Source organism: Chrysemys picta, chromosome 23, assembly GCF_011386835.1.
Source record: "Chrysemys picta bellii isolate R12L10 chromosome 23, ASM1138683v2, whole genome shotgun sequence".
Taxonomy (NCBI): domain Eukaryota; kingdom Metazoa; phylum Chordata; order Testudines; family Emydidae; genus Chrysemys; species Chrysemys picta.
The window spans coordinates 17,612,886-17,625,286 of NC_088813.1; the positions used below are offsets into that span (position 1 = coordinate 17,612,886).

General features: G+C 50.3%; 1 protein-coding gene and 1 long non-coding RNA gene across 14 annotated transcripts in view; one reads left to right on the top strand and one right to left on the bottom strand.

Moving 5' to 3' along the window:
- THRAP3 (thyroid hormone receptor associated protein 3) overlaps nt 1-5,744 on the top strand; it is a 69,917-nt gene extending 64,173 nt beyond the window's left edge. For all 13 annotated transcript variants that reach the window (XM_065577184.1, XM_024104222.3, XM_065577180.1 and 10 more), the window contains 3 exons: nt 1,903-2,095; nt 2,775-2,924; nt 4,242-5,744. In XM_065577184.1, the coding sequence (XP_065433256.1) occupies nt 1,903-2,095; nt 2,775-2,924; nt 4,242-4,463 (565 nt within the window). In that variant the 3' untranslated portion in view covers nt 4,464-5,744. The remainder of the gene's footprint in view (nt 1-1,902; nt 2,096-2,774; nt 2,925-4,241) is intronic.
- LOC112059392 (uncharacterized) lies at nt 4,798-11,629 on the bottom strand. The gene is made up of 2 exons (XR_010594676.1): nt 10,642-11,629; nt 4,798-8,462 (listed from the first exon to the last, which is right to left on the bottom strand). It is a non-coding gene; the product is annotated as an uncharacterized LOC112059392 (long non-coding RNA).
- Nucleotides 11,630-12,401: the final 772 nt, after the last annotated feature.

The following is a 12,401-nucleotide window of genomic DNA, read 5'->3' on the forward strand; positions in this document are numbered from 1 at the left end:
CAAATGTAGGGGGTTTTTTTTGTTATATAAGTGCACTCAAAAACAATGTAAAACTTTATTAGAGCCTGTCTGAAGAAGAAGTAGGACTGATTGGACTTGTAGGCTCTAAAGTTTTACATTGTTTTATTTTTGAATGCAGGGTTTTTTGGTACATAATTCTACATTTGTAAATTCAACTTTCAGATAAAGAGATTGCACTACAGTACTTGTATTAGTTGAATTGAAAAATCCTATCTTTTTTACAGTGCAAATATTTTTAATAAAAAATAAATCTAAAGTGAGCACTGTACACTTTGTATTCTGTGTTGTAATTGAAATTAATATATTTGAAAATGTAGTAAACATCCAAAAATATTTAAAATAAATGATATTCTATTATTTAACCGTGCGATTAATTGCTTGACAGCCCTAGTAGTATGCCTGCTGCTGTAACTAATAGAGCTGAGCTGCGCTTGCCTTCTGTGATTAGATGCAGAACTACAAAGGGGAAGTGCAGCTATCGTACATGTTGAATAATCAGGGGAAACAAACGAAGTGGCTGCTTGTGCCAGGATGAGCAAATTACCTTTGTGTTTTGTTACTGCCTTCGCTTCACACAGAATGGAGAAATGCGGTCAGTGACTCCACTGATTTGCTCTTTGGTTCATTTTAATACTTTCCCATTGGTTCCATTTTCCTTTTAACTAATGCAGAGAGATTATTTTGGCGCTGTGACTTGTTTGTAACTCAGGAGAAACCTTGTGATGTGTTTTTTGAGTTCACTGAACCAATAGGTGACTTAATTTTTAAATAAAATACCTTTACTGCTCATCTATAAGCTGCTGGCTTTTGAATAACACCACGGCTGTCAAAATTGGCAAAGAACTCGCCTTTTAGTGCATCTTCATACATTCCGACAGAACTGGCAGGCTGGACCCTGATCCATCAAAACTTCTGCTCACCGTGAATTGTGAGTTTTCCCATTAAAGTCAATGTGACTATTCATGTGCTTCAAGTTAAACACACGCTTAAGTGCTTTGCTGCATCAGGGCCCTAGAGCAACAGCTCAGGCTCATGGAATCGTTCTGTAACGTTCTTCTAGCCATGCAATTGCTGACCATTTTATTTCCTCTCAGAAAGATACAGTTTGCAAATCTGGTCGTGTCGTGGAGTGACATTACCTTAAATAGACGTTTCTCATATAACACAGAATGCACCTGGATTTCTTTTACAAATGTGTGTCATAACTGGAAACTCTTAACAAAAAGCGCCTCTTCAACTGAGTGGATTTTTTTTCTCCCGTAATGATGCAGGTCGAGGTACTTACTGGAGAAAGGAGGCCAGTAGGAGGAGTAAATTAGTCCCGGCTGCATAGCTGTACAATAGGTTTAAAGACCTCTGTGATCAGAAAGCACAGCCTGGTGGACAGGGCCTTGGACTCTGGGGGTCAGAAGACCTGGGTTATCCTATTCCCAGCTCTGTTACTGACCTGCTGTGTGACCTTAAGGAAGTCACTTCCCATCTTCCTCTTCCCCGGTCTCATCTGTTTAGTCTGTAAGCTCTAGGGCAGGTACTGTCTATGTGTTTGTACAGCATCTATCACAGTGGGGCTCTGTTCTCAGTTGGGCTTCAGTTTGCTACCTTATTACAAGTAATGTAAGCTGAAAAGTGTCTGCTGCCTCCTTACAATTTGTGTGTGGTTTTAAGAACAAATCCTGGGAAAGGAGTGTCCTGTGACCAATCAGAGCTGCACATTGTAGCTGATCCTGAGCTATTAACTGACTGACTTTGGCTGTGCACGGACATAATAAGGGAGGGTGGAGGAGTGATAGCGTGACTTCACAGCAGAGACAGGACAGTACCAAGTTACTGACCACATTGGTGATTTTCTCTCCCCTGTCCCCCTCTCAATCCCTGGTACAGGAAACACAGGAGAGTGCGTGAGCGATCCAGGTCCACTTCTTCATCTTCACCATCTTCTCGTTCGTACAAAGGGGAGGACTACCCAGAGGAGAGCGAGGAGAGGGAGGAGTGTACCACAGGCTTTGACAAATCCCGGCTTGGGACAAAAGAGTTTGCTGGCCCAAATGAGAGAGGAAGAGCTAGAGGGACCTTCGTAAGTTACCCCCTAAAAAAACAAGGGATATAAAACAGTCTTAAACAAGTCTTTGCATAAGCCTTTGTGCACATTGCTGCTTTTACCAGGTAAAATGTGATCTTAAAGGTGACTGGAAGTACAGTAGTCTGGTTGTGATTCTACACTCTATGGTGGCTCCCAATCACCAACCCAGCATAAATTCGGAAGATTGAAATTGGCAGTCTTGCTGATGATGTCCGAGACCGTATCCAATCCAGCAGGCTCTAGTGTGTCAGTATTTGCTCAGCAGCACTGGCCGGAGTAGACGAGCTTGTGTCAGAGAACTTACGGCGAAGTCATTTTAATGACTCTTCTGGCGGCAATTGTACTGGTTCCTTTAGCAATAGCTCATGTTTTAAGCAAATAGCTCTGCTGTGTTTGTACGTTGTATGTGTGATATGCCTTCCCTTGCACTCCCTGCACGTGCATCTAAATAGATAGAGAGCTGTGTACTTCTATGGGGAGCTATATGATCAGATAAGGTCAAAAATATTAATAGGTAATGAGAGTGTAGGTGTTTGACAGTCTTCCTGTGGCTAGGCTAAAGGTATTCTTGGGAACAGTTAGAACTACGTGAAAGAAAAGACCTAATGCCATTTCTCTAAGCACTTTTCTCTCTACCCCTCTTCTTTTCCTCTTCTGTTTGCTGCTACTCCAGTTCAGAGCAAGGGGGAGAGGATGGAACAGAGGCACCTTTTCGGGAAACAATAACAACAACAACAGCAGCAGTAGCAATGACTTTCAGAAGCGAAACAGGGATGAGGAGTGGGACCCAGAGTACACACCCAAGAGCAAAAAGTATTATCTGGTATGTTTCTGAAGAACCAGGATATGTATGAATATGCCTTGCTGTGCATTCTGTCTGCTCTTACAGGTTACGTGAAGTCTTCAGGGAAGAGAGAACCAGCAACGATCAAAGTATCTAAAATACCAGTTCTGGGGTTCTCACCTCACTGCCCCCCATAAGAGGCCTCTAGAAATCTTTACTCACAACTAGGGAGCAGTTGGCTCTGACCATTGTAGAACTGTTTGCCACTAACCAAAATCTGGAGGGCCCAGTAAAAGAACATCTCCATGGGCAGTATGGAAAATGCATCTTAACCCAATTAGAATCCAACTCTCAGCTCTCTACAGCACCCTGCTTCTTCTGGGGTTGGCTAATGCGATTCACTTTTATTGCTGGCGGTAGCGTTTTCATTTTCCATCTGCTAGTCTGGCAAAATCCTGCATGGATTTCTCCCAGGGCTTCATTTTTGAGTTAGTGTCAGCTTTAAATGGCTTATTTGCACCAACAAGCCCCCCCCCCCCCCCCAAATCCCCTTCTGTTGGATATTTGAGATCCTGAGATCCCTCTAATCTTTCTTCAGGGTTATTATAAAGGTCATATGTGGCTTAGTCCTAAATCACTCTTGCTGTCCCTTCTTCTGCCCTCTCTTCTAATTGCTGTTGAAGACATAATCTTTATTATATGTTGTTTTGGTCTCTACTTCACTCTCTCCTAGATACAGTATTCCGGGTCATGTAACCAGTCCATAAACCTAATCAAAATGAGCTGTCCCAATAGCATCTTTCTCATTTTAAAAAATCCATTGTAAACATGACATACACGTTGAAAGAGCATCTGAAAGTGGGTGCGAAGCTGTTCAGAAGAGTTAGTTGGGCGGGACAAACATAACTGCATGTAAAATCCTCCATAAAATAACTTCCTAGCTGTAAGCACTGATTCATCTGCAGGCCCATTGAGTCTGGAGTGTGTTAGTGCCCCCAGTGTCCTACCTGGTCCTGAAAACTGCTAAAAGCTTTATGCCAGAAAAAGAAGCACACGTGCCCAAAAGCAGAGGGAAAAGTAAAGCATGGTTAGTGAGCAGTGCCCTTCCAGCCTCAACCAGTGGGGCTGCTACTCTCAAACACAAACATGTACTTGTACTCCTTTTATGTACTGAATTCACTATTCATCCGACCTGACACACGTTGCCTAAACAATAAGGGGATCTGATTTGTGTTGCAGTATTGCACAGCTTAAGTTGGGGTTATTTTAAGGGATGATATTGTGCCTATTTACGTTTTTATTGGTGAAAGTGATTTGCGAGTGTCGTCTGACCTGGCTGATTTCTTTCCTGTGCAGCACGATGACCGGGAGGGTGAAGGTGGTGAGAAGTGGGGGAACAGAGGTCGAGGCCGGGGTTCCTTCCCCCGAGGGAGAGGTCGTTTCATGTTCAGAAAATCGAGCACTAGTCCCAAGTGGGCCCACGACAAATTTAGTGGAGAAGAGGGAGAAATTGAGGATGATGAGAGTGGAACGGAGAATCGAGAGGAAAAGGACAACCTACAGTCAGCTGCTGACTAGCCAGGGAGTCTGCATGTCCCTGAGCACCCTGGCAAGGAGGAAGAGGATCCGGCAAGGCAGTGTTGGAGTCTCTGCCAGGGTAATGCTGAAGTGCTGAACAGAGCTCTGCCGAGGAGCTTTGAAATTATCTTAAGTTAACTGCATTTTTAAAATTCAGCCTCCGTACATGTGGACTGGGACTGATCACTTACATTTGGATCCACTCTTGGAGTATATCTTTCTTCCCAAAGACTTTACCTGCTGGACTGAATAAGGTCCAATATCGAGTGTGATCCTAAATTTTGTCTCTTGTTTGTGACCTTATTAGATGGTCAGATATTTTTTGGCAACAGTCTTTGAAGACGGTGTGGATTTCAGTTTGTGCCCAGTTTAGCCCAGTATCTTGACATTTTTTGTTTCTCTTATAATTTGAGATGATAAAGGTGGGGATTAACTCACCTGCTTATTTTTCTCCCCTCTTGTGTATTTTGATTTTTAAATTCATATTCTACTTATTTTAGGCCTTTGCGTATGTAGTAACACCAATTAAAGATGGCTATTTTTGGTTCTTATAAGAAAACAAGCACGTGAATAAACATCTAAATGTTAACTTGGAGTTGGGACCAAACTGCTATGATTATTTTTAAAAACTAATTTTTGTATGTATCAGTTGAGTTTAGAGTCTTTTTAAAACCACCTTATTTTTTTCTTTTATGCTGAAAGTTATAGTTAGCATGGCAAAAATGCCCCCTGCTCTTCACCCATTTTAGTGTGTATGCCGCTAGACCTGGTCCTTGTGTGCTGGAATCCCACGCTGCTTGTAGGCATTGTGTGTATCCTCTTTGCAGCTGGTTGTGAACTTGAATGTTCTTTCCAGGGTAACATAGTTTTCTAAGCAACTGCTGAATTCTACTAGGTTAAAATATATAAAAGGAGAAGAATTTTTTCAATATTTTTATTAATCTTTTTCTAAAACAAAAAAGCAAATTCCTCCTGTGCTGGCTAAGGAAAGTTGTGGTTTCATTTACCTTCAGCTTGACATTTACAATGTTCTGAAGAGGTTTAGCAAATAACTCTGTGGTCAGTGAGTGTGTAGGGAGGAGAGGCCTATTCATGCACAGGTTTAGTGTGTGCACATGTAAAAAGACATCAGCCGCTTCATCTCTGCCTTCCCCAGGATTGCTGTGCCCCCCTTCCCCCATCACCTGCTAACTATAGTTTGTTTGACATGAACAGTTCCTGTTTAGTAAACCCCTAAAGTTTGTTTCAACTCCTCATGCAAATAAAAATACAATAAAATAAGCCGTAGGTGTAACTCCAGTTTGTTTCTCATGCTGAGTACGGGGCCGCCCCTTGCACCAGACCTTTGCCTTCTAAGTGGAGAGGGGAAGCCAAACGTAGTAAATGCTGTGTGCAGCAACAGGGTAGAATCATAGAGCAATTGATGTTACTTGTTGGAAATGGAGGCTTTAAAAACTGCTGACTGATCTGGAAGAGAGAAACTGGAATCAACCATAGTGACGCAAGGTGGGGGAGGGAATTCTGAGCTGATGTTTTTGTGGTTGTCTCCATTGTTCAACTGTTTGCACTGACTGCACTTAACTCCAGTTTTAATTAAAGTACAGAACCAGAAGTTCCTAGGCCACAGGGTTAGCTAGGTGTGGAGGGCTGTACTTAGAGAGAGAGACAAGAAAATTGACTGCGTTCATCATTTCATTCTATAGTGTAGAAACGAGACCTGCTCTGAGGAATACAACAAGCCTTCTCCATGCACTCACTGTTGCCTATATTATTTCAGATGTTACTTTGGTGCAGTACTATAGTAACACATCTAGTAAGGGATTATTTATCCCATAGATTGTACAGTACAGATTAGATACAGTAATCAGGCACTAAGTGGTTATTTGTACCTTGAGTGCTACACTTTTCCTTAATGGTGATCAGTTAAAACACGCCTTTGCCTAAATGATTATGGATTTGCCCACTGGGAATTGTTCACTGCACAGTCCTGGCCAGGACGCTGCTGACTTTCACACAACTCTCTCGCAAAGACTTGGTTTCTTAAGCAAATGAAATTCTTAAGAACTGGGGCAGGTTTTCTTGCTTTAGGGTGGGAGCAGCACTGGCAGGTACTGTTGTAGCGAACCGCATGCACCCTGCTTTTTCTTGAAATATGGTTCTTACCATTCTGGATCACATGGCACTGGGAGGGCAGCTCCACTAACACTTTGATGTTAGAATATCAGTGCATGCATCCAGAGGGAGTGTCTACTACACCCATCATCACCTAGATTCTATCTGCACCATCTTTTTAGCGTCTGCAGCGGCATCTCACCAGTCCAGTTCTTGTCTCCAGGGTTTTATTGGAGTGATGAGGGTATTAGAGCTGCAGGCTGAGGAGTGTAAAAGTCCAACGGCTTCCTTTTCAGGCTGAAAAGCTTTTCTCTTTGACTTGCTAGGAGTAGTAAAAAGCTCAGTAGCTTTAAAGGATACTCAGAGTATTGTGATACTATCTGGTGAGAGATGCTTATGACGGGGACGTGGAGAAGAAACCACTCACCTGCGTGCTCCAAAAATGAGCTTCCTCAGTAGAGAGAGACTGAAGCTATAATTGGTCCCCACAGTCACCAATAGGGTGACCAGACAGCAAATGTGAAAAATCGGGACAGGGAGTGGGGGGTAATAAGAGCCTATATAAGAAAAAGACCCAAAAATCAGGACTGTCCCTATAAAATGGGACATCTGGTCACCCTAGTCACCAATCCAGTTTGCCATCAATAAAACAAACCGCTCCATAAACTGGCAGAGACTGAATTGGTCATTCCATTTCACTGGTGTCAAAGTTGAAATATTGTCTCACTGATGTCACTAACTCCTTGGTACTGGAACCAGAGGGGTGTGGCAATAGGTGTGCTCAACAGAAGTACTCGTGGTTAACTTAGAACTGTAACTCTCTGAAAGTTACATATTTAAACATGAAAATGTGGTTAACGCCCCCCCCCCAAATATGGGGTGCAGTCATGTAAAAAGCTGTTACATGTGTTCACAAAACCCAGATCTGAAACCTGTCACCTCACAGAACCTGGGTATTGTAACACCTAAATAGGAAAGGATCAATTTTCATCCCAGATCAACTATTGGCCCAGTGTCCTCTTACTGCAGCTGGCCAGTACCAGCTGCTTCAGAGGAAGGTGCCAGAAACCTAATGTACAACTATCAAATTGCCTTTCTGTGCAAACAGAATTATTTATATATATATATATACACACACACACATACACACTCATTCACTCTCTCTCTCGGTGCTTTAAAGGGCCAATTTCACAAAGCTGAAAACAACTGAGCCAACTCAGCTGGGAAAAACTGAAGCAGAAAAATGGGTCAAAAGCTGGTTAACTGAAAGCTCTCAAGGTGCAATTGTAAATGGGGAATCGCCAAGTGAAACTGCCTCCTGGATCTTCTGACACAGTTGAAGTCAGTTGCTGCCACTCCTGGTCTGACGTCCCCCTGCAATCAATGAATACGCTGCTCTGTGCCAGGTAGATTCCAGCCTGTCAGTAGCGCTAGCAGCCCCAAGGGGAGCCAGGGCGGTGAAGTTGGGGGAGAACCGGAATGAATTGCTCTGGTTATCTGCTCACAGCCCATAGAGGGAGCATTAGGGCTGGAGGCTAATTACTCTTTGGTAATTCTGGAACATCCCTGCTCTTGCCTGCAGTGTTGCTTCTCCCTGTGCCTCTGCCAGATCGATAACGAGGATTCACATTAGGACAGACCAGTGGCCAAAGCTCTGGAGAGGAGCATAGGGACCACGACTGCACAGACCTAGATCACTTACCCACGTCTATGCAGCCAGTGGGGGAGAGGACTCAACCTGAGTAATCCAGAGTGGCTGAAGAGCAGCGTGAAGGCACAAACTCTGTAGTTTCAACCTGCAGCCAATGGGCCGTGTCCCCTGAGACAGCAGCACGGGTCACTTGCAAAAGCCGGGTCAATTCCGAATCATCAGGCCGAGGCACCTGCCTGTGGGGAGAGGGTTCTGTGTCTGAGCCGACCTCTTGGAACTTCCCAAAGACAGCGTGGAAGGCGATTAGGTGATCTTGGGGGGAGGAGGGGACCAACCCCTCCTCTGCCTCTTGTCCCATAGGTCATGCAAATGGGGTAAGATGCAGGTGTTAGGCAGGGTGCAGAGATGGTGGAGAAGGAGCTCTCCCGTTCCTTGTCCCTTTGCCAGACTGAGGATTAATCAACCCAGGGATGTGTGTCATCAGGTGCTGTTTAATTTCCTGTATTTCCTTCCAGCCTTTGCTGTTCACTCTGCTACTCGTATCCAAAGCAAATGTCTCCTTTGCTGATGGGCGGGTGCTTCCTGCCCCATCGTCTCCAGTAATACCCACCCAGACGCGAGGAACCATGGGGTGGGGAAATAAACGCAGAGGGGGGATGGGCTCATATAGTTAAAGTTTCTTTAAAAAACAAACCAACACAAATAAATGAATCAGCGTTACTTGCCCTGACAACAGGGGCTCAGAGGTGACACGGTGTGTGAGTGTGCCTGGCCTGGCCCCAGCCCTCTGCGATTGTGAGGGGCCTGATGCCCCACGGGGGCTTTTCAGACTAAACCACAGAGCAGAGCCAAGGGCTGCACATCCCAAAGTCCCAGCTCGGCGCTGTGCGAGCAGCAGCCCCTGACTGTCGGCCTCGTGCCCCCTCAAGGGACAATCCAAAGGCTCAGCACCCAAGGGGCTGGGTTCTCATCTCCCCCCCGGACTCCATTTCCAAGGGAGATGGCAGTGGGACAGGAAACGCGAGGTCTTGGGCTGCAGATGCAGGAGCAAAGCAGACGTCCCTGGCGGCTCTCGCCAGTGACCTCCGTCAGGGCCCCCTGCAGTAGGTCCCCGCTGGGCTCTTGGCAGGACTCGGGGGGTGGGGAGGAGCAGCTCTTGCTCGGGGACAAACCCCAGCCCTGCTCCATGAGGCTGCAGGCGCCTGGCCTGAAATGCTCTCACCTTAGCCGAGGTCACACTCCTGCTAACCTGTTAGGCAGCTGAGCCCAGCCCTGCAGCTGGAGAGATTCTTACAGCACGCCTCTCCCCATGAGCTGAGCGCCTTCCACCAGTGCACAACCAACCCATCCGGCGGGGCCGTTCCCTCCCCAGGTGGAGACACGGGTGCAGCAGATTCCTTCCGGATGCCCCTGTAGTCCCGATGTATTGGATCAAACTCTCTGACCGCAGCCTCCAGACTAGCCCGAGTGAGCTCTCGGTGCACGGGTTCAGCAGGGCTCCCTGCCCCAGCACAGCAGGAAGGAGAGAGACTCATCACTAGCTCGCCTGGTGACAGCGGGCGGTGTCAGCTGAAGTCCTCAAGTTGTTCCCAAGACAGAGCCCCTAAGTCCTGCCCTGTCAGCGCACCTCCTCCGCCCTTCCCTGGCTCCAGCCAGCCACAGCCATGGAGCGTATTTCCTCACATGCTATCCAGGGCTCTGGCCCCTCCCACCTCACCCTGCCCAGGGACTTTTCACAAAATACACGCCGTGCGGTTGGACAAACTGCCCCTTGGACGCTGCCACCAGAGCCATTGGGGAATGACACCCGTGCCATAGCTGGACCCCAGTGGGAGAAGCAAGAAGGGGCTCTGGGCTGTGCTCCAGAGCCAGTCACGTAGGCTGCCCTTCTCGAACAGCCCTGGGGGGCAGCCCACCACCGCTCCAGTGGCCCGGTGATGGGTGCGGTTAACCCGCACAGAGCAGAGCACTGCACCCTGACTCGGCGGGCCCCTGCCTGTCTGGAGCACAGCAAACTGGGATCCCCGCACAGCGGCTGGGCCACGTCTGTCACAGCCGGAGCCAGATCTAATGGGCTTCTCCCAGCCACGGCTCTGGGCTGCTCTAACGCTCACCCAGAGGCTGCTTTGGGGGCTGGGGCCTGTCAGGCCCTGCCGGGGCGTCTCTTTGCACCTAGCAGATGCAGAGGTGCTGGGGCAGCAGCCAGCCCAGTGGAGAGGGGCTGCGGGGTTAGAGCCAGGGTCTCCTGGGTTCTGGTCCCTGCTCTGTGCCACCCTGGGCAAGTCCCTTTCCCCGCTAACCTGGGGCTGAGCTCAGGGGCGCATGGTGGCTCTGCTCTGTGTCTAGGCCTGGGAGGCACAGGGCAACACTGGACACTTCCCTGCTGCTCCTCCCAACCCCCCGATACCCACACACCTGGCCTGGCTGGGAGCCCCGTCCCTCGCCTTCTTGCTGTGGTGTCTGGGCTTCCTTCCTGGGGCCGGGGCACAGCCCCCTTAGCCCGTCCTGCATGCTGGAGGCTTCTGCCTGGGCTGGGACCCTGGGGAGTGGGGCAAGGCCCTGCTCCTGCTGCCTGGCCTGCAGCTCTGGCAGAGCCAGTCCTGCCGTGCTGCTGCCTTTCTCCCAGTTCCCGCGGCCCCGGCTCCTCCAGGCTGTAAAAAGCCCCGTCACCTGCACTTATCAGAACCGGCCTCGCCTGTTTGCCTCCCGCAGCCCGGCCCCCACGCCAGGCTTGTCATAACTGGCATTCCCCTCCCAGCTCCACGAGTCGCTTCTCCCTGCTCCGCGCTGGAGCCTGCCAACACGCTCTCTAGCAGGAGGCTGTGGGAACCACCATGGGTACGTAGCCCGGGGCGCTGGGGCTGGTTCGCCCAGGGCGGGGTTCGTGGGGCCCATCTGGTCAGGGGGGTGGGGGGCAGGAGACGTGCCTGGGGACATTGGGCGCTGCCCACCTCACCCCACAGACACTCGGCAATCCATGGATGTCACCGTAACCCTTGTTCAGGACAGACGGGAGCGAGCCAGGCTGCCCGTGACGCTGTGGAGTGACACTGAATTATTCGGGCTCGGGGCTGGGCCTCGGCTGAGCGGCCCCTTCAGCAGGGGGGCCTCTGATCCCACGCCCGTGTGTCACTGGGGCTAGCCAGCTCCCTGAGCTGAAAGCTTTGGCTTGTGTAGGGACCCCCTGCAGGGCTGGCTCGTAGAGCTCACTCCCCGTCCACACGCTGAGAGGGGAGAAGCCAGGCGCCTGCTCCCAAATGCTCAGTAGCCTCCCAGCCTGGGGAGTGCACACACACACACACACACCCCCGGGGCCCAGAGACCACGTCACCTCCTCCCCTCTGGGGCCCAGGGACCGCGCCGCCTCCTCCCCTTTGGGGCCCGGGGACCGCGCCGCCTTCCATCCCCCTGGGGTCCGGGGACCACGCCGCCTCCTCCCCTCTGGGGCCTGGGCAATGTACCCACCTCCTCCCCTCTGGGGCCCAGGGACCGTGCCGCCTCCTCCCCTTTGGGGCCCGGGGACCGCGCCGCCCTCCATCCCCCTGAGGTCCGGGGACCACGCCGCCTCCTCCCCTTTGGGGCCCAGGGACCGCGCCGCCCTCCATCCCCCTGGGGTCCGGGGACCACGCCGCCTCCTCCCCTCTGGGGCCTGGGCAATGTACCGCCCCCCTCCTCCCTGGGGCCTGGGTAGTGCATCACCTCCTCCCGCTCTGGGGCCCAGAGACCATGCTGCCCCCCATTCCCCCTGGTGCCCGGGCACCACTCTACTCCCCCCTGCCCGGGGAGCACGTCACCTCCTCCCCTCTGGGGCCTGGGGACCACTCGCTCCCTGGGGAGCACGTCACCACCCCCCTGGGGTCCAGGCAATGTACCGCCCCCTCCCCCCTGGGGCCTGGGGAGTGCGTGACCTCCTCCTGCTCTGGGACCCGGGGACCACGCCGCCCCCCGCCCCTCTGGGGCCTGCATGAGTTGTCCCCACCTGCACCGCCAGGCCCTTGGCGTTACTCGGCAGCTCAAGGCCCTGCCCCACTGAGCACCTGCGCGCCAGCCCCCGCTAGCGTAACTGTTGGCTATAGAAGTGCCCAGACCCAGCCAGTCCTGGCCCCAACGGGCTCACAATCTAACCGAGGGGGGGAGGCTCCATCCAGGTGAGCTCCAGCCCTGATGCTCGCGCC